This window comes from Protomyctophum parallelum, assembly GCF_964188405.1.
Source record: "Protomyctophum parallelum genome assembly, chromosome: 23".
Lineage (NCBI taxonomy): Eukaryota > Metazoa > Chordata > Actinopteri > Myctophiformes > Myctophidae > Protomyctophum > Protomyctophum parallelum.
This window is the reverse complement of record NC_139715.1, coordinates 29,538,447-29,559,753: the sequence shown is the minus strand read 5'-3', so window position 1 is coordinate 29,559,753 and position 21,307 is coordinate 29,538,447. Positions and strand designations below refer to the sequence as shown.

Sequence of the window (21,307 nt, the reverse complement as noted above, 5' to 3'; positions counted from 1 at the left end):
ACACACACACACACACACACACACACACACACACACACACACACACACACACACACACACACACACACACACACACACACACACACACACACACGCACACACAGGGAGACAGAGACAAGATGATTAGTCTTACATCACTAATCTGAAGCTGTGTTTTTTTTTACAGCTCTATAGCGCTATGAGCTTGTAGATCTGCTATTTTTGAAAATCTTATATATCTTAACCCATTCTGACCGGGCACCATTTTGGTGTCAGCATCATGTTATGCTTTAGCTATTTAAAAATAGCAGATCTACAAGCTCATATCGAGCTCATATACGAGCTTGTAGGTCTGCCATTTTTGAAAAATCGAAGAACGACTGACATTTTTAGAATCTGATCTCAGGTCAGAAAGGGTTCATCAGACCAGTGTGTGTCCGGCGGAAACCTCGTATGAATCTGATCTCAGGTCAGAATGGGTTGAACGTTTGAGAAGCAGTGGTGTGTAGGCCTATACCACCATCACGTTCTATACACTGGGAGCATCACCGTGGTTCCCAAAGTGGGGTCCGGGGACCCCCAGGGGTCCTTGAGGGAGTTCCAGAGGGTCCCCATCTAAATGATAGTTAGGAACCAAATGGACCCTCATGGGTCTGTAACTATGACCCGTTAGGGTCCATTTGTACACTATCAGAGTTAAATTAACATTGCTTTTACAATATAAATTGGGGGTCCCAGAGATAGAAATACAACTAAATGGGCGTCCGTAGACTAATGCATGTCAAACTGGGGGTTCTTGAAATTAAACTGGTTGAGAATCACTGCTAAAGACAGTTTTCTGAAAAAGCTATGTTTCTGTGTCATTCTGTCGTTCTTCTATTTTTCTAAAATAGCAGACCTACACACACCATCTTTTCCAACGTCTGCCCGTCTGGTAGAAGATATGGATCCATCCGGTCCAGAACCACCACACTGACCAACAGCCTTAAAGGAGAATTCCATACTAAAAGGCTTTCTTACCTTTCTTTGTAGTTGTTACGTCCCCACCAAAGAGGTCCAGGTGTTATTTTGTGCAAAAGCTCCTTATTGGCTGTTTCCCCTACCATAAGCCCTAAATGAATTGCATTGAATTGAATGGGAATTGAATGGGGCTATGGGGTGTTATGCTAATTCGCTTATTTCCATCACTCAAAATTATAATTTCTTTGTATATATCCTCTCTTCATAATGTAAATAATATCCCAAGCGGCACACTTTACTACTTCGTTCGATGGAAATAAGCGAACTAGCATAACACCCCATAGCCCCATTCAATTCCCATTCAATGCAATGCAATTCATTGAGCGCTTATGGTATAGGGAAAATAGCCAATAAGGAGTTTTTGCACAAAAAAACAGCTGGACCTCTTTGGTGGGGACATAACGACTACAAAGAAAGGTAAGAAAGATAAGAAAGCATTCTAGCATGGAATTCTCCTTTAATTACCCACAGGCTGTCAGGCTGCTGAACGAACAATTAACCTGCCCCCCCCCCCCTTGGCCGAGCCCCCTCTAAGGGTACTGAACATGGACTTGGTCTTGCACTGAACTTTGGACTACTTTGAACTTTGCACTATTACATTGCACCAGCACTATTGCACTTGGGTTATTGTACAGTAGGCCTATATGGTTATTTATGTGATGCCAGTGGTGAAGCTCTAAACTGAATTTCGTTGTTTCATGCAATAAAGATAATAAATAAATAAAGACAAATTAATAAATAAAGACAAGAAAGATCTATTTATCTATCTACAAGCTCGTAGCTCGCCAAGATCTGCTATTTTTCAATAGTTAAAGAATAACAAAATGTTGCGTTTTTAAAAAGATACAAAACTTACCTCAGGAGTTGGAGACAGACAGTGTCCTGAAGCGCGCTCTCTCTCTCTCTCTCTCTCTCTCTCTCTCTCTCTCTCTCTCTCTCTCTCTCTCTCTCTGCAGGTCAGGACAGGACAGGTAAAGATATTATATTGATCATGTGTTGAGATGGAGACGCAGGAGGAAACGGCTCGGACCGTAGAGGTGTATTTAAGCACCTCTCGGACAGGACAGACTCAAAGGTTCGGACCTTAGAGGTGTATTTAAGCACCTCTCGGACAGGACATGCAGACTCAAAGAGGTTGTTGTCATCATCCAATGAACCCGAACCTGTTAAACACGCACCCTCCCTGTGTCGCAAGGTGTAGGTAGGTCGGCCACACACTGACCACTCCCACTCCAAATATAGCATAAAATAATAATAATAATAAAGCTGTCATTTTCGGGGCTAATTATTTATTTACAAATGTAGGCTACCTTCCATTTTGTTGAGAGAGAGAGACACGCGCACACACACTGTACACACACACACACACACACACACACACACACACACACACACACACACACACACACACACACCCACACACACACACACACACACACACACACACACACACACACACACACACACACACACACACACACACACACACACACACACACACACACACACACACACACACACACACACACACACACACACACCACACACACACACACAGAGAGAGAGAGAGAGAGAGAGAGAGAGAGAGAGAGAGAGAGAGAGAGAGAGAGAGAGAGAGAGAATGAGCTGAAGAATGCAGCAGTTCTGCATTCTCTGTAGGTGATGCCACCATGACCTTTCCTGTGTCCTCTGGCGCCAACTTCAGGCCAAACATTCAAGTGATACACTTTTTGTTTCAGACGCTAATGCGAAAAGCAGTTTGAGACGAATAACAGTCTAAGTCCGCTAAGACTAGTAATTATCCATAACATATAATGGATAAGGGGCCAGGACAGCTATAGGCCTTTTCCGGGAGGGGTCAGAATAAATGTTGGATTTAAATTTAGACTATTCGGCTCAACTGCTCTGGTTCATGAAAAACACAGATAGCCTATTCCAGATGTGGCCTCCACGAGGAATATGTTTCTAATACTACATTATTTGAGTCCATCAATTGACCCTAACCCTATACACCAGTGTGGTTTTTGGCAACACATTTTGATTTTAGTTTTAGTCATAGTCTCTTTCTGTTTAATTTAGTTTTAGTCACATTTTAGTCACCTGGAATGTTTTAGTGTTAGTCTTTAGTTGTACTGTACAATACTTTAAAACAGTTGTCATGTTGCACACATACAATTGCTCTTATTTGCGCCGCCCTCGTTGAAAACAATCTCTAGTTTGTCCCTCTCCAGGCTGCATGAACAGCGCTCGAGCGCTCGGTTTCTGCCCCCTCAATGTCCTAACTCTTCTATTAGATGGCTCTGGTTTTAACCTGCCACAGAGTTGGAACCTGCCACACATGTCGGGAGCCAATAGGGAACCCTCCATAGTGTAAAGACAACCTCGTGGCTTTATCACTAATCCAAGTCCACTAACGTAGCAACTTGACACGTTTGCACGTTTTTACAAAATGCACGTATGGACAAATTCTAGTATACACCACTACACACGCACACACACACACACACACACACACACACACACACACACACACACACACACGCACGCACGCACGCACGCACACGCACACACATACACACACACACACACACACACACACACACACACACACACGTGCGAGCGCGTGCGCATATACCTTCTTCACGTGCACTGTGTTACTTATAAACTGTAGGTCCATCCACTGTGTGTGAGTGACAGAAACGTGACGGCTGTTAACAGCATATACTTATGTATTAGCCATTAAGGAACGCTGACATAGAGGCTCGTGACATAGAGGGGCCCTCTATGTCACGAGCCTCTATTAGAGGCTTGTGGTCAGGCAGGCAGTCGTCCTGACAGACTGACCTTTTGACATAGAGGCTCGTGGTCAGGCAGGCAGTCGTCCTGACAGACTGACCTTTTGACATAGAGGCTCGTGGTCAGGCAGGCAGTCGTCCTGACAGAGTGACCTTTTGCGAACACACCGTGATTCTGCACTTTACACAAAACTTCAGCTCCGACGAGCACTTCATGGGATTGTATAGGAGTTGAGACTTTACATTCAGTTTTAGTAGTCGGTTCCACATCTAAATGTGGTGAAATAAATAGCAGATCTACAAGCTCACAGAGATCGGCTATTTTTCCACCTCTTTACAAGTTTTTTTTTTGTATTAAAATCCTTAAAAGTGTCACCTTAGATCTCCATATATGGAGCTGACCTGGCAGCCGTGTCTAGGCACCGGAGAGATTCCAAAAATTATACACAGCGAGGCTTTCTCGTAGCGATATCAAACGCCTTAAGACGAGAGCCTGCTCGTCATCGCGTAATTAATTCATAGGAGTACAGGCCTACCTGTCAATAGCAACACATGTGTTAATCCAGAGCGATTTACAGTAAGCACAGCCCGATATATCATTTTGTAGGTCAATTGGCAGGAAAAGGGTTGAGAACCAGCATTGATTTAGAAGGCATTTGTAGAACGGGCCTCGATCGGCTCCTAATGGGTTAAAACATTACTCAACAAACAAAAGACATTGAGCCGAAGCGTCGCAGTTCAAAGGTCAGAGGTCACCGTGAATCCTTGGTTATTTTGACCTATAAGGCTTCTTTCTCCTAGCAGAGGTGGCTGTGTGTATGCGCGGGCGCTTGTGTGTGCTGTGCGTGCATGTGTGCGTGCTTGTGTGCGTGCATGTGTGCGTGCATGTGTGCGTGCATAGCAGCAGTTCAGAACATTTACATTTAGCTCAAGTATAGCCTAGATTAAGCCATTTAGACCTGAGGCCGATTCTAAAAAAATGTCTTCTAAGACAGTTTTCTGAAAAAACCCATGTTTCTATATGCTCAATCTTTGTCATGTCAAGGACCCCCAGAATTATCTGCATCTGGCCTCCGACCCCATGTTGTTCCAGGGACCCCCCAGAAGCACAGATTGGAGTTAAAAACGCTCTGAAAGAGTATATTCAAAGATTTGCGCCACATTCGGAATTTTTCAAAAACAGCAGATCTACAAGCGTGGCACTCGGTGCCGCGCTATGAGATCACTGGCCATATAAGGAGGATGTGTTGAGTGTACAGGGTTTGATGAGGTCAGATCAACATAATGGAATGTCAGAACAGGTCAGCTCCATATATAGAGATCTATGGGCAGTGACTTGAGTGTACAGGGTTCGATGAGGGCCAAGGTATAGGGCCTTAATTTTAAATGGCGTACAGGTATCAGTCAAAAGGGAGACATCGAAGAGGAAGGATGGATGGGGAAGGATAACATTGTTTATCCTCATTGTGCAATATAGGCCAAATGTAGGCTTTACTGCCATCTTGTGGTGACAACGGACAATCGCAGAGTAGGCTACATTGAACAGTAATTTGCCACAATAGCCTATAACAAACAGTTATTAATATCATTGTTTATATTTATATTAAAATAGTTATTATTCATATTTATAATATAATAACTACGAATCATGCTGGTGTTTATAATGAGAACTAATAACACGTGTGTTGATGAGTTTATTAAATTGTATTATTATTTTGTTCATAGAACATCGTTAGAATAGACTGCGCAGCCGCAGAAACCATGTCACGGATTTCGATAGGTCAGCGATGTCAGTGCAACACATCGGAAACCGCTGTTTCATAATGTGACAAGAACAAGAGGCACGTGACTGTGTTTACATCCGCCAGATAGCTATTGTACACGTATTCCTTATAATTATGATATATAGTATTTGCAATGGCCCTCTACCACATTAATATAGACCATATAGATAGATTTAGTTTTACAATAAAGTGCCATGGAAAGAAAGGGGGGAGAAAAAAAATGGAACGTCGTCACGAACAGGATTCGAACCTGTGCGGGGAAACCCCATTGGATTTCGAGTCCAACGCCTTAACCTCTCGGCCACCGTGACTACGGATGTCACTGCTGTCCGCACACGATTCATGAAGATGATGCTGCTGCTGTGGCGGTGGCCGTTAGGAACCGATGGGTGTTAGGATCTGTGTTTTGATTGATTGATTGAAATATTTATTAACAGTTTGCAGAATTTACAGTACATTTCAAGCACAAACTCAATACAAAGACTGTTAACTGTGAGTGGACGACCCAATTAAGCATTACACTTAGCTTTAGCTACATAGAAATGTCTATTTGTATGTCTCTAAATGTTTGTATGTCTTTAAATGTCTTGATGAATTGAACAATGTGGACCCTGTTGTAAACAAGTGTAATGCTTAATTGGGTCGTCCACTCACAGTTGACAGTCTTTGTATTGAGTTTGTGCTTAAAATGTACTGTAAATTCTACAAACTGTTAATAAATATTTCAATCAATCAATCAATTACACTTGTTTACAACAGGGTCCACATTGTTCAATTCATCATGTTAGGAACTGGATCTGTTAGGAAGTGTGTTAGGATCTGTGTTAGAAAGTGTGTTAGGATCTGTGTTAGGACCTATGTTACCACCAACATTTGGAACGCCCTACCAACAGTTAAGACATGCGATTGATTGATGTATTAACAGTTAGCATAATTACAGTATACATTTCAAGTACAACTCAACACAAAAACTGTTAACTGTGAGGGCCCACCATTTTCAATTCATCAAAACATTAAGAGACGTAATGTTTGTATGTCTCTAAATGTTTTGATGAATTGAACAATGTGGACCCTGTTGTAAACAAGTGTAATGCTTAATCGGGTCGTCCACTCACAGTTAAGCCTTTGTATTGAGTTTGTGCTTAAAATGTACTGTAAATTCTACAAACTGTTAATAAATATTTCAATCAATCAATCAAGTATACGGATATACACAACTGGCCCCCGTAAAATCTGAATCCCCCCCACCCCCTCACTGTATATGTTTTATAGAAGTGTCTATTTGTACGTCTCTAAATGTTATGATGAACTGAACATGGTGGACCCTCTAGCAAACAATTGCTTCATAGTGTCGTCCAGTTAACAGTCTGTATGGAGTTGTGCTTGAATTGAAATGTACTGAAATATCTGTTGAAACATTGATTAAAACACATCTTTTATTTTATTTTTTATTAGCAAATCTTGTCATGACATACAATAGCCTACAATACAAACACAAACAACATTAAAGTTATTAATACAACTTATACTGGCAAAATGTGCTGTCTGGCTTCAGTAATAATGTAGTAAGAAGAAAAATGAAATATACAATAATTTTATTCTAGCTATATTTCATACCTACATAAAATCCAAATCTATTATTTTATTATAAAAAAAATAGTCATTCCAAACGTTCATTGTATTTGAGATTGAGGCCAGTAGGCTACAATAAAACAATTTAAAACAGAAAAATAATCACACCTGTGTAAAGTGAGGGGCGCTCTTATCATCATACACAACCAATCAAATGGTTGTGTATGAAAACAAAGATTTGAGTTAAAAACATATATTCAAAGATTGGCGTCACATTTTCACAATTTTTCAAAAACAGCAGATCTACAAGCTCGTAGCGCGGCGAGACGAGCTTGTAGATCTGCTATTTTTCAACAGCTAAAGTATAACAATGCTTAAAACACCAAAAGGGGTTCCCGTACAGAATGAACGGGTCAATGGTTTTCATTTCCCCTGCAGGTCCGTCTGGATGGTCCTCTGCAGGCTAGCGATGCTGCAGGTCCAACTGGATGGTCCTCTGCAGGCTAGCGATGCTGCAGGTCCGTCTGGATGGTCCTCTGCAGGCTAGCGATGCTGCAGGTCCGTCTGGATGGTCCTCTGCAGGCTAGCGATGCTGGCTGCAGGACCGTCTGGATGGTCCTCTGCAGGCTAGCGATGCTGGCTGCAGGTCCAACTGGATGGTCCTCTGCAGGCTAGCGATGCTGGCTGCAGGTCCAACTGGATGGTCCTCTGCAGGCTAGCGATGCTGGCTGCAGGTCCAACTGGATGATCCTCTGCAGGCTAGCGATGCTGCAGGTCCGTCTGGATAGTCCTCTGCAGGTTAGCGACGCTGGCTGCAGGTCCAACTGGATGGTCCTCTGCAGGCTAGCGATGCTGGCTGCAGGTCCAACTGGATGGTCCTCTGCAGGCTAGCGATGCTGGCTGCAGGTCCAACTGGATGGTCCTCTGCAGGCTAGCGATGCTGCAGGTCCAACTGGATGGTCCTCTGCAGGCTAGCGATGCTGCAGGTCCAACTGGATGGTCCTCTGCAGGCTAGCGATGCTGGCTGCAGGTCCAACTGGATGGTCCTCTGCAGGCTAGCGATGCTGCAGGTCCAACTGGATGGTCCTCTGCAGGCTAGCGATGCTGGCTGCAGGTCCAACTGGATGGTCCTCTGCAGGCTAGCGATGCTGCAGGTCCAACTGGATGGTCCTCTGCAGGCTAGCGATGCTGGCGTCCAGCGCGGCCAGGCCGTTCTGGAACTGGACCTCGTCTCTGGTGTCAAACGTGGATCCCGACGAACACGCGCTCCAGTTTGAAGCCACCGATATGACCTCACACAGCGACAGGGAGGAGGAGGAGGAGTCATGGCATAGGCCCCGCCCCGTGTCCAGATGGAGGAGTCGGAGGACACTGTCCAAGCTCTGGGGGGGACGACGGGCCTCTGTGGTCGTTGCCGCGGCGATCAGAGGTGCTTCCATTTTGTTTTCCTTGTCCTCGTGTGTCGTGGACACTTCTTCCCACGGCCCGAACGTACTCTCTCCACAAACACCACCCTCGCTTCCTCCCCCCCGGCGTCGGGGGGGGCGAGCGTCGGAGAGAGAGGGGGGCGGGCCTTTGCCGCTCCCTCCTCCTCCTCCTCCTCCTCCCAGGGAGTTCAGGTATTGGCTGACGGCGTGGAGGTGGGGCTGCGCCGCGGGGGGCTGCGAGCGCTCGTATTGGTCGAGAGCCCGCTTGGTGAGAGGATGGGGGCGGGCCGCGTCCGTCGTGGTCACTGATGGAGGATCAGGGGTCCTAAGAGAGAGAGAGAGAGAGACATAGAGACACAGAGGCAGAGAGAGAGAGAGACAGAGAGCAGGAGAGAGAGAGAGAGAGAGAGAGAGAGAGAGAGAGAGAGAGAGAGACAGAGAGAGACAGAGAAAGACACAGAGAGACAGATAGAGAGAGAGACAGAGAGCAGGAGAGAGAGGGAGAGAGAGAGAGAGAGAGAGAGAGAGAGAGAGAGAGAGAGACAGAGAAAGACACAGAGAGAGACAGAGACAGAGAGAGAGGGATTATTACAATAACGTGATGATAAAATATGTAGGGATGCACCGAAAGACAAATTCTTGTCCGAAACCGAATACCGAATATCCGAATATGATTAATATTATATATCTTTTTTCCTACCATTTCCGTTTCCATTTCATGGCTGTACCTTAAAGCTACCTGATTTATGGCAAAAGAAATGATTATGGCAAAACTTAACTTAAATAATAATCACTAATTATGGGTCCATAAAACATTTATTCAGCTCTTTTGAATGCATTAATTGCACACGCTATTCGGTGATATATTTTCTGCCTATTCGGGTCGAAACCGAATAGGCCTGAAATGCATTTTTGATTGTTGAGGGGCTAGTAGGGCTACAGTAGCCTACAGTATCTTCTATTGCAAAAACAAAACAAAAAGTCACTCAAATCTTGACGGATTTACAAACGGGTTGGTTCATTACAAACGTTGTCAACGTGGCTATGATTCAGGACGCTTATCTGCTAGTATGCGGACGTCTCTGCCGTTTATAACAAACCAAACCGTTTGGAAGTCATGGTTATTTATAAAAGTAGACAGACACAATGTTATGAGCGAGCGAGCTGGACTGGAGCAAGATGGCAGCACGGGCGAGTAATCTAGCCTTTCTTATATGGTTGAGAGCGTGAGGACCAGCGCCCCCTACCTGTGGAGATGGTGGACTGTGTGTCTCTGCTGAGTCAGCAGTTCCAGTTCAGCGTTCCGTCGTTGGACCTTCAACAACCTGCTGCTAGTGATGTCCAGTTCTGTAGGACACACACACACACACACACACACGCACACACACACACAGTCAACTGGCTCACGCGACGAGTTGTGAGCTTGTAGATCAGCTATTTTCAGCATGCAACCAAGTGTAAAATGATTTATACTGTATCTATTGTCCACTAGTCCCTTCCTAACATTTTAGTCTAGTTTGTATTTTGTCGATATATTTAGTCTTAGTTTTAGTCATCATAGCTTTAGTTTTCACGTAGTTTCCGTTTAGTTTTCGCCAGTGAAAAAGTCAAAGAAATTTTTCGTCTTCGTTTTTAGTCGAGGAAAACAACTCTGCTGGTTACCTGTCTGGATGCGAACGTTCTCCGCCACGGCGTCTCTCAGGCGGCTCTGTGTTTCCCTCAGGGCCTGCCGTAGCTCCGCCCCCTTCCGTAGCTCCGCCTGCAGAGTGCATGCTGGGAGAATACCATAGTTATAAAATGTTTACTACTGGGAGAAGAGCTTAGAGCGGGAGTGCCCCGAAACGTTTCATGTCAATGACCCCCACATTGACACTAACCTCCCCTCGCGGAGACCCCCCATTTGAAGAGATAATGCCAGGGACCCCCATAAGAGAAGATTTTGTACGGCTCTAGCAGTGATTCTCAACACGTTTAATTTGAGGCATTCTTTCTGAGCCGTAAACAGGGATATGAAACAGCACGGAGTATGGTGCAGATTTGCAGAAGGAGAGGCCAGCCCTAACCTGACTCTGCCAGCTGGTGGCAGTAGTGTTAATGTGTTAATGACCCTGGTCATAAAGGGTTCCTCTGGGCTATGGTCAAAAGTGAAGGCGATCTCTATAAATGCCTATTCATAGTTTTTACATTTTTAGGTGATAAGGTGTGTTTGGGTGAGAGGTGAGTCTCTTACCACCGCGGCTCAGTGACGTCATGTTGTAGTTTTAGTAAAAACAGAGAGATGTGTTTGGGGTGAGCGGTGAGTCTCTTACCACCGCGGCTCAGTGACGTCATGTTGTAGTTTTAGTAAAAACAGAGAGATGTGTTTGGGGTGAGCGGTGAGTCTCTTACCACCGCGGCTCAGTGACGTCATATTATAGTTTTAGTAAAAACAGAGAGATGTGTTTGGGGTGAGCGGTGAGTCTCTTACCACCGCGGCTCAGTGACGTCATGTTGTAGTTTTAGTAAAAACAGAGAGATGTGTTTGGGGTGAGCGGTGAGTCTCTTACCACCGCGGCTCAGTGACGTCATGTTGTAGTTTTAGTACTAGAGTATGGGTAGGCCTTAATACAGACACTCTCTCTCACGCATGCACATGCACGGCCACACGCGCACACACACACACACGTCTTACCTTCAGAGTCACACTGATTCTGTCTGCTCTCTCTCTCAGCCCTCTCTCTCTCCTGCAGCTGTTGGTTCAGGATCCTCACTCGCCTGACACACGCACACGCACAAACACAATTGCTTGTTTGCCGTTAAAATATCACTTGCATCGTGTTTATGAGCAGTGTGGCCTTTTTCTTCACATTCGCACGCACGCACGCACGTGCGCGCACACACACACACACACACACACACACACACACACACACGTACCTGCGTAGCAGTGCATTCTGGCTGCGTTCTGGCAGTAGCTGCAGCGCTATCTGAGCCTGTACGTCGTGGCTATCCACCATGTGTGAGTCTGGGAGGTGTGTGTCTGGGAGGTGTGTGTGTGCATGTGTGTCTGGGAGGTGTGTGTGTGCGTCTGGGAGGTGTGCGTGTGTGTCTGGGAGGTGTGCATGTGTGTCTGGGAGGTGTGCGTGTGTGTCTGGGAGGTGTGCGTGTGTGTCTGGGAGGTGTGTGTCTGGGAGGTGTGCGTCTGGGAGGTGTGCGTGTGCGTCTGGGAGGTGTGCGTGTGTGTCTGGGAGGTGTGTGTCTGGGAGGTGTGCGTCTGGGAGGTGTGCGTGTGTGTCTGGGAGGTGTGTGTCTGGGAGGTGTGTGTCTGGGAGGTGTGCGTCTGGGAGGTGTGTGTGTGCGTCTGGGAGGTGTGCGTGTGTGTCTGGGAGGTGTGTATCTGGGAGGTGTGTGTCTGGGAGGTGTGTGTGTGAGTGAGAGTGTGTGGAGGATCCAGCGCTGTCCACACCACTGACATCTCTGACCGGCACGCTCTCCTCTTCCTCTCCACAGGGGCCACGTCTGTCCCCAGGCCAGGGGCCTGAGTCCTGGGTACAGCCCGGCCGGCTCTCCTTGGCTGGCTGACCTGGTGTGGGGGCCCCAGCCATGGGGGGTGGTCTCTGGGCCGGCTGGCCTGGTGTGGGGGCCCCAGCCATGGGGGCTGGTCTCTGGGCCGGTTGGCCTGGTGTGGGGGCCCCAGCCATGGGGGCTGGTCTCTGGGCCGGTTGGCCTGGTGTGGGGGCCCCAGCCATGGGGGCAGGTTGGCCTGGTGTGGGGGCCCCAGCCATGGGGGCTGGTGGCTGGGCTGGCTGGCCTGGTGTGGGGGCCCCAGCCATGGGGGTTGGTGGCTGGGCTGGTTGGCCTGGTGTGGGGGCCCCAGCCATGGAGGCTGGTCTCTGGGCTGGTCGTTGGCCTGGTGTGGGGGCCCCAGCCATGGGGGCTGGTCTCTGGGCTGGTCGTTGGCCTGGTGTGGGGGCCCCAGCCATGGGGGCTGGTCGTTGGCCTGGTGTGGGGGCCCCAGCCATGGGGGCTGGTGGCTGGGCTGGCTGGCCTGGTGTGGGGGCCCCAGCCATGGAGGCTGGTCTCTGGGCTGGTCGTTGGCCTGGTGTGGGGGCCCCAGCCATGGGGGCTGGTCTCTGGGCTGGTCGTTGGCCTGGTGTGGGGGCCCCAGCCATGGGGGCTGGTCGTTGGCCTGGTGTGGGGGCCCCAGCCATGGGGGCTGGTCTCTGGCCTGCCGTGGAGTCCATGGTGGTCGTGGATGGAGCAGGGGGTTCCTCAGGGCTCGGAGTCGGTGTGGAGGAGGTCAGACGACGGTTGAAGGGAACCTCCGGCCCGGGTTCCGAGGTAGCGGACTGGAGCTCTGTTCTGAGATAAGATGGATGAATCAAAGTAAGCTTTTTTCTGTATCAGTGCCAGTGGTGACCCCAGACATTTTATGTAATTGGCCGCCGACAACCATCTGAAAATGTGTTGTTCCAGGGACCTCCCAGAAGCAAAGATTTGAGTTAAAAACGTTTGCTCTGAAAGAATATATATATTCAAAGATTTGAGGCACATTTTCATGATTTTTCATAAATAGCAGATCTACAAGCAATGAGCTTGTAGATCTGCTATTTTTCAATAGCTAAAGTATAACATAATGCTTGAAAAAGGGGTTCCTGACCAAAATGGGTTAAATAGTCCTTGGTTTACCGCTCAGAAAGAATGCCTCGTAGCTCCTAATCTAGGGAGCTCTCCATGGTTCTGACCAGCCGGGCAAACTTCTGTCTTAATTTCTGACTTCAACAAGCCTCTCGTTTGGAATATTAACACTTCTAGAGAGACTTTATCGTAATCATCGTAAGGTAAGCAAGCAACATTATGCCTCCCGGTTTTTGTACGGAACGGAAGGGGAGGGGGGGCTTTCAGAGTAAAAGCATGCCATATCTGCCCGGCACACCGAGCTCTTATTTAGAAAGAAATCCCGGCGCTGATTGTGTTTTAAAGTGAAGAACGTACTTTTCCCACCACAGGCTGGCTGTACGAGCTGATCCTGGACCAGCCGTAGGAGCTGACTGGCTGCTGGCGGTCAGACCTGGACCGGACTCGGAGGACACCGGAATGGACTTGGAGGATACCGGAATGGACTTGGAGGATACCGGAACGGACTTGGAGGACACCGGAACGGACTGCCAGGACAGGATTCTCTTCTGAACTGGAGGTGGAACTGAGGGAGGATGTATACCTTCATTTTTAAATCATGTTATTTATTTTACATTTTGCTTTTTATTTTGTTTATTCATTTATTTTCTTTACTTGTGAACAAGTGATCACAAGCTGTTCTCCGAGAAATAGACAAAGACACACAGAAATAGACAAAGACACACACACACACACACACACACACACCTGTTTTTTTAGGCGGTTTGTCGCAGGTCTTCTTGCCGTCTGCGTCTCGTCTCTTCACTGATGAACTGACTGGTCTGGAAACACTAGACTTCACCTCTACGCACACATGCACACGCGCACGCACACAACACGCATGCATGCACGCACACACGGTTCAACAATCCATTACAAGTGTGTGTGTGTGTGTGTGTGTGTGTTTGTTTTGTGCACAGGACGCCAGGCATACCTTCCCTCTCTGCCTGCATGATGCCGCTGAGCAAGGCAGCACATCCATCCAGACCCTTGTGGATGGCAGCTACCTGGGGAGAGATGGGTGAGACAGGTTTATATAGGTGACATCAGATGGGTGAGACAGGTTTCTATAGGAGACAGCTACCTGGGAAGAGATGGGTGAGACAGGTTTCTATAGGTGACATCAGATGGGTGAGACAGGTTTCTATAGGTGACATCAGATGGGTGAGACAGGTTTCTTATTGGCAACATGCTGGTCAGTATCTGTGATAATTGTCACTAGTCGACCATATATGGAGGAGGCGATGGCATCCTGTACCTGTGAACTTGTGTGTATGTGTGTGTGTGTACACGTGCGTGCGTGTGTGTGTGTGTGTGTGTGTGTGTGTGTGTGTGTGTATGTGCGTGCGTGTGTGCGTGCCTCATTACCTGGTCCTCAGAGTCCGTGGAGTAAAGAGAGTAGGTGGGGTCAGTACACAGCAGCGTCTTTGAAGTCTGACCCCCGGTCAGCCTGAAAGTACAAACACGCTAGTTACTAGTTACTAGTCTGACCCCCGGTCAGCCTGAGAGTACAAACACACTACAATTTACAACGTAGGCATTTAGCAGACGCTCTTAATCCAGAGTGACATACAATACGCAAGAACAAAAAGCATGGCAATACATCACATACCTAATAGTAGTTATCATGAAACATGCGTAAGCTAAGAACGTAACAGTGGAATATCTATATTACTAACACTACTTACTTAGTAATGAGAACACTAACTCTCCGGTGCCGTGTCATTAGTCAGAAGGTTCATTGTTCCGAAATTACTATCCCTATCTCTAACCCTAACCTAAATCTAACCGCAAGCACAGGAGCAAACCTAAACCTAACCGCAAGCACGGGAGCAGTGCATGTTCGGACTAACGGGACTTCGGATCTATGGGCAGTTCCCGAACCAGGTGACAACTTGCGCCTTGCGCACAAGCATTGTTGACTTCGTCGACTTTAAAACTAAGACGAAAAATGTCCGTCGACTAATCTTTTCCACCGACGTCGAAAACTAAATGGAAACTAGATGAAAACTAAGCTACGATGACTAAAACTAAGACTAAATATAATTGACAATTTTGTCAACAAATAAAAACTAGACTAAAGTGTTAGGAAGGGAGTGGGACTAGTGGACAAGATATCCAGTATAAGTCATTTTACACTTGGTTGCATGGTGAAAATAGCTGATCTACAATCTACACTGCGACACGTTGTGAGCTTGTAGATCGGCTATTTTCAGCAAATGTAAAAACAGTCATTACGACGCCATCAAGGCCCGCCAAAATACATTTTAGTCGACTAAAGATTTGTCCTGTAGAATTAGTCGACTAAAATCGTATTATATTTAGTCGATGACAAGTGATAAATATCAATATGTATTGAGATGAAACATTTCTGGAATGTTTTTCTTTTTCTGAACAGCCCACAGCCCTCCTATGAGACAGAGTTTTTCTGTTTTGTATACAATTTAAATAGTCCTGAGAAAAAAAGCCGCCATTTGTCCCAAAGTGACTGCAGAAAAAGAAATATATATATTGCAGCTATTTGTTTCAAAAAAGCTTTTTACCGTCATAAATAACATGAATATAACGATTCAATGTGACATAGCTGTCTACCTCCTCCATACTTTATGTTTACACAATGCTGTACCTCCTCCAACTGTATATACTTTATGTTTACACAATGCTCTACCTCCAACTGCATATACTTTATGTTTACACAATGCTGTACCTCCAACTGCATATACTTTATGTTTACACAATGCTGTACCTCCTCCGACTGTATATACTTTATGTTTACACAATGCTGTACCTCCAACTGTATATACTTTATGTTTACACAATGCTGTACCTCCAACTGCATATACTTTATGTTTACACAATGCTGTACCTCCAACTGTATATACTTTATCTTTACACAATGCTGTACCTCCAACTGTATATACTTTATGTTTACACAATGCTGTACCTCCAACTGTATATACTTTATGTTTACACAATGCTGTACCTCCTCCGACTGTATATACTTTACCCATTTTCAACAGTTTTGTTATTGAATTGTGACACTTGCTTTGGCAATGTAAACATATGTTTTGTCATGCCAATAAAGCTCATTTGAATGGAATTAAATTGAGACAGAGCAGAACCAAATGGAGGTATTCCATCATGAACATTAGTGAGCGCCAATTATAATGATGAAGATAGGTTGAAAAGTGGTGAAGTGGTCCTTTTATGGAGGGAAACATAACGGTCATAATGTAAACGTAGAGAACGAAAGTGATGTCATGACATGAACTCACCGTCTCCTGATTGGCTGGACCCTCCCCCCTCCAGTCAACCTCCCTGATGACACCACCTGTCAATCACAATGCAGCACACATATTAACCCATTTAGACCAGACGTCGAAATAAAAAAAGAATGTCTTCTAAATCCTGACAGTTTTCTGAAAAACATTATGTTTCTAATTCTATATCAGTGGTGCTCAATATTTCATGTCAATGACCCCAAAAACTATATGTAATATGCCTCGCCCACCATCTGAAAATATGTTGTTCCATGCAGGGACCCCCCCAGAAGCAAAGATTTGAGTTAAAATGTTCACTCTGTAATAATATATATTCAAAGATTTGAGGCACATTTTCAAGATTTATCAAAAATAGCAGACATACAAGCTCGTAGCGCGGCACTCGGTGGCACGCTACAAGCTTGTAGTGGCCCAGTAGGTCCACACTCACTCCAGAGGGCCACTATAGTTCAACACTCACTCCAGAGGGCCACTATAGTTCCACACTCACTCCAGAGGGCCACTATAGTTCCACACTCACTCCAGAGGGCCACTATAGTTCCACACTCACTCCAGAGGGCCACTATAGTTCCACACTCACTCCAGAGGGCCACTATAGTTCAACACTCACTCCAGAGGGCCACTATAGTTCAACACTCACTCCAGAGGGCCACTATAGTTCCACACTCACTCCAGAGGGCCACTATAGTTCCACACTCACTCCAGAGGGCCACTATAGTTCCACACTCACTCCAGAGGGCCACTATAGTTCCACACTCACTCCAGAGGGCCACTATAGTTCCACACTCATTCCAGAGGGCCACATTGCAAAAATAGCCAATCTACAAGCTCAAAACCTGTCTCACTGCTACGCGTTGAGCTTGTAGCCATTTTCTATATTTGAAATGAAATCCTGATTTATTTATTTATTTTTGCCATTTTCTTAAATGGAATCCTGAAAAGTATTTTTTTTATTTAATTTCAAATGCATTTATGTTATAGTTATGTAAACTTTATGAACTAAATACAAATACTATTGATTGGACATACAACTTAAGAGACAATAACATTTTAATACTAGTCGGCAGATAAAGTATGACATTCTCTTCATCACAGTGCTTCTCAACCAGTGGTCCGGGGACCCCCAGGGGATCCCCAGCTAAATGATGGGAAAGCAGGTAACCAAATGGACCCTTGTAGATCTTTAACTCTTGCTGAATTGAACAATGTGGACCCTGTTGTAAACAAGTGTAATGCTTAATTGGGTCGTCCACTCACAGTTGACAGTCTTTGTATTGAGTTTGTGCTTAAAATGTACTGTAAATTCTACAAACTGTTAATAAATATTTCAATCAATCAAAAACTCAAGAGTTAAATTATTCCTTCAATAAAAGCTTAGCGTTCGTTCCGTAAAACAGAGTGGTTAAATGTCAAGGACCCACAAATCGACATTAATTAGCCCGAGGACCCCCATTAGAAAATATATTCCAGAGACCAGTGATTCTCAACTCAAGGACGGCCAGTTTGACATGAATATTGGTCTAGTTAATGGAAATGGCATTGACCCCAATTTATATCGTAAAATCTAAGAGCATCTGGACACTGCGTGACAGCCAGCCAGATCAGCAGGAAGGTAACAGAAAAAAAAAAAAAAAAACCCATAAAAGAATAACCGGCTAATAAAAGAACAAGGAGGTTTTTATTTGCTAAATGCAACGCCACCACCGGTAATTAATAAGGGGCGGATTTTTATCGAAGGAAGGAATGTATTTGAGGATTTACGGTAAAACTCTTAAAACTCTGATAATGTCATAATAATAATAATAAAACATTCTCACCTTCTTGTGTTTGACATTTCCTCTCATTCTTCACCACAGTTGTAAAGCTACCGTCAAGAGCTTTTTGATACGTTTGAGACTAATACGTTTAAAACTAAAACAACCAGACAGTAAAATAAATTACTAAAACTTTACTTGTTTTGTTTTCACAACCCGGAAGCGCTGAGCCCGCGAGCCGACCAATCAGATCACACGCTGATTGCGTCGTTCAAGCTTTCCCTGCATTTCATTGGTGGGGAGGAGGGGGGGAGAGAGAGAGAGAGAGAGAGAGAGAGAGAGAGAGAGGAGAGAGAGAGAGAGAGAGAGAGAGATCGCATATCCCAGTGGTTCCCAAAGTGGGGTCCGGGGACCCCCAGGGGTCCTTGAGGGAGTTCCAGGGGGTCCCCAGCTAAATTATAGTTTGGAACCAAATAGCCTATATCAAATATATCATCAAGTATAATATAATTACTGCAACTTAGTTGCTACTTGGGCCCCATTTAAATACCGTAACTGAAACAGTGCCTGTTCCTCTCCGACGCTGATGTGCATCACTTCAATGTCCACAACTTCAGTTGTGATATTTAGCGTGTTGACTCCTTCAACAGTCAGTTCAGTACAGTTCTTGGATTTGTGATTACCATTACAGAATATGCATTTTAATCATCTCTGAAACTCGCAGCATGCAGCTGTCGAGGCAGTATGCCTCGACAACAAGTAGCTACGTACCGTTGTATAGTTTATATTTAGGCCTATATCCTATTATTTATCTATTTATCTTTTCAACTCTTATAACAATAGGCCTACATTTCAACAGATATCTATGTAATATTAGATATTTATGTAAACATATACATTTGATAAATGGTGTATTTTTTATTTCCCATCCAACATCTTTTGAGTCACATTTTCATTTTGTATTTTTTGCAAAAATATGCTGCTGCATGTATAGGCTACTGTATACAGTATATTTAATGTCACGGTTATATTAGCAAAAGCCTATATATTGTTGGGATTTTTCCTACAGAGGAAACTAGTGTATTAACTGGTAAAGAGCCTGATACGCCACCTCCCGCTTAATGAGGGGGGCAGGAGGAACCCCTAGTGTGAAATCCTAATAACTGACGAACTTCCCCTTTAACAGGAACGATTGACAAGAGGCATTTGTGTATTTCAATTAACTACAGTATATATATATATATATATAAAACGTTTAGGGCAATAACATCAATAGGCAAGATAAGATAATAAAGGTTGACAGGTTGGTAATTAGAGGTCAAGTTCAAGTTTATTGGTCATTTAAAATACACACACCTTATACAATGTATTCAGGGTTTTCTTTTTTGACCAAAAGGGAGTGTTTGGCAGAAGCCTCAGCTTATAGTGCCAGCCCTTTTAATATTCAAAATAGCTATAGAAAGATAAAATAAATATGACAAAACAAAGAAAAAAACAAACAAAAAAGAGAGAGAAAACAAAAACAAAACAATTAACTCTTTAGGGAAGGGCGGGTCGGCCCGTGCACACAATGAAATAAACTCAAACTAGGGAAGAAAAGGGGACAGGCCTATAGCACCAAACTAACTCAAATCAAGCAACAATAAAATCAAAACATGCAGTGCAGGGGGTTAACAAATACACACCAATCAAACCCAAATGTCCCACAGTGCAGGGGGTTAACAAATACACACCAATCAAACCCAAATGTCCCACAGTGCAGGGGGTTAACAAATACACAACAATCAAACCCAAATGTCCCACAGTGCAGGGGGTTAACAAATACACAACAATCAAACCCAAATGTCCCACAGTGCAGGGGGTTAACAAATATACACACCAATCAAACCCAAATGTCCCACAGTGCAGGGGGTTAACAAATACACACCAATCAAACCCAAATGTCCCACAGTGCAGTCCCAACAGAAGAGAAAAGTGCCGTGTGCAGCAGGCGGACCCAGCCTTTTAACAAGGTTACTCTGTAACATAAATAGAGAGAAACAATTAAAACAAGCCAGTAAGAACGTAACCAAATAATGCCTAAAATGCCCAAATCAACTCAAATAAACAAAACAAAAGAATAAAACAACAGTGGAAAACAGTGGCTGGACTGGTCCCTTTAAGGAAACATAAAACATATTAGTGCCAGCCCTATTAGTACACAAACACTATTCAAATAATTATTAAAAGAACTTTACAATAAAACCTACTTTGATTTGCAGTGAACAGTGCAATCAATGTAAGGACAAGGGCATGGGGGACATCAACAGCCTCACAGCTATAAGAGAAGAGTGATATTAAAGAGTTTTTATTCTAAAACTGTCGTTCGTCTCCACAGAGCGGAACGCACCCAGGGTGTCGGCCTGATAGACACAGACCGGAACCAGTGGGCGGAGCTTCACATTTAAATGGAACGGACTGCACCCTGTCTGGGACCATGTGCTGCTGAAGGGTCCACATTGTTCAATTCACTGTTGGCCATCAGCCAGATGGAGGACTACCACTTTGTGGACTACCAGACCACCATGGTCCGCACGGCCAAGGCCATCGCCGTCACCGTGCAGGAGATGACTCCTCTGGCCAGCCTGTCCTCGCTCTCTGGGTGTATCTCCAAACAGTTTTTAAAACCCAGCACCCTAATCAAGGGAACTTGATTCAGCTGGAGGGGCACTTCCTGACGAGGGAACCTCCCGAGAGCACTTCAAGTCAAGGGACTGGTTTCAGAAAGGGCCTGGGGGTGATGTCAGTGATGCGGGGCTGTCCTCCCAGGGTGCACTGGGAGGCCCCGTCATCCCCCAGCCCAGTGGGGGGTCTCCAGCCTCCTCCCAGCTGTCCTCTGCTGCCCAGAGCAAGTCACGGGCCGAGACTCCTCCTCCTCCTCCTCCCAGAACTGACCTCGCCCCCGAACCACAAAACGCCGACGTCGGAGCATGCCTCCAGCTACAGAAGTAGAGCCCGTCCAGCAGCACGGTCACCACCACTAATGCCCCCCCGAGGGCG

At 45.4% G+C, this 21,307-nt stretch overlaps 1 protein-coding gene across 1 annotated transcript; it reads right to left on the bottom strand.

Annotated features, from left to right (window-relative positions):
• Window positions 1-8,289: 8,289 nt before the first annotated feature.
• On the bottom strand, window positions 8,290-18,389 carry LOC310854000 (uncharacterized protein; the record flags this gene model as incomplete). Its single annotated transcript, XM_083758474.1, has 12 exons — window positions 18,332-18,389; window positions 16,509-16,564; window positions 14,602-14,683; window positions 14,168-14,240; window positions 13,942-14,037; window positions 13,552-13,759; window positions 11,494-12,918; window positions 11,249-11,331; window positions 10,240-10,350; window positions 9,825-9,924; window positions 8,745-8,902; window positions 8,290-8,669 (listed from the first exon to the last, which is right to left on the bottom strand). Exons 1-12 carry the CDS (start codon window positions 18,356-18,358, stop codon window positions 8,290-8,292), a joined length of 2,799 nt encoding a protein of 932 aa, XP_083614600.1. The 5' UTR covers window positions 18,359-18,389.
• Between the last annotated feature and the right edge of the window lie 2,918 nt (window positions 18,390-21,307).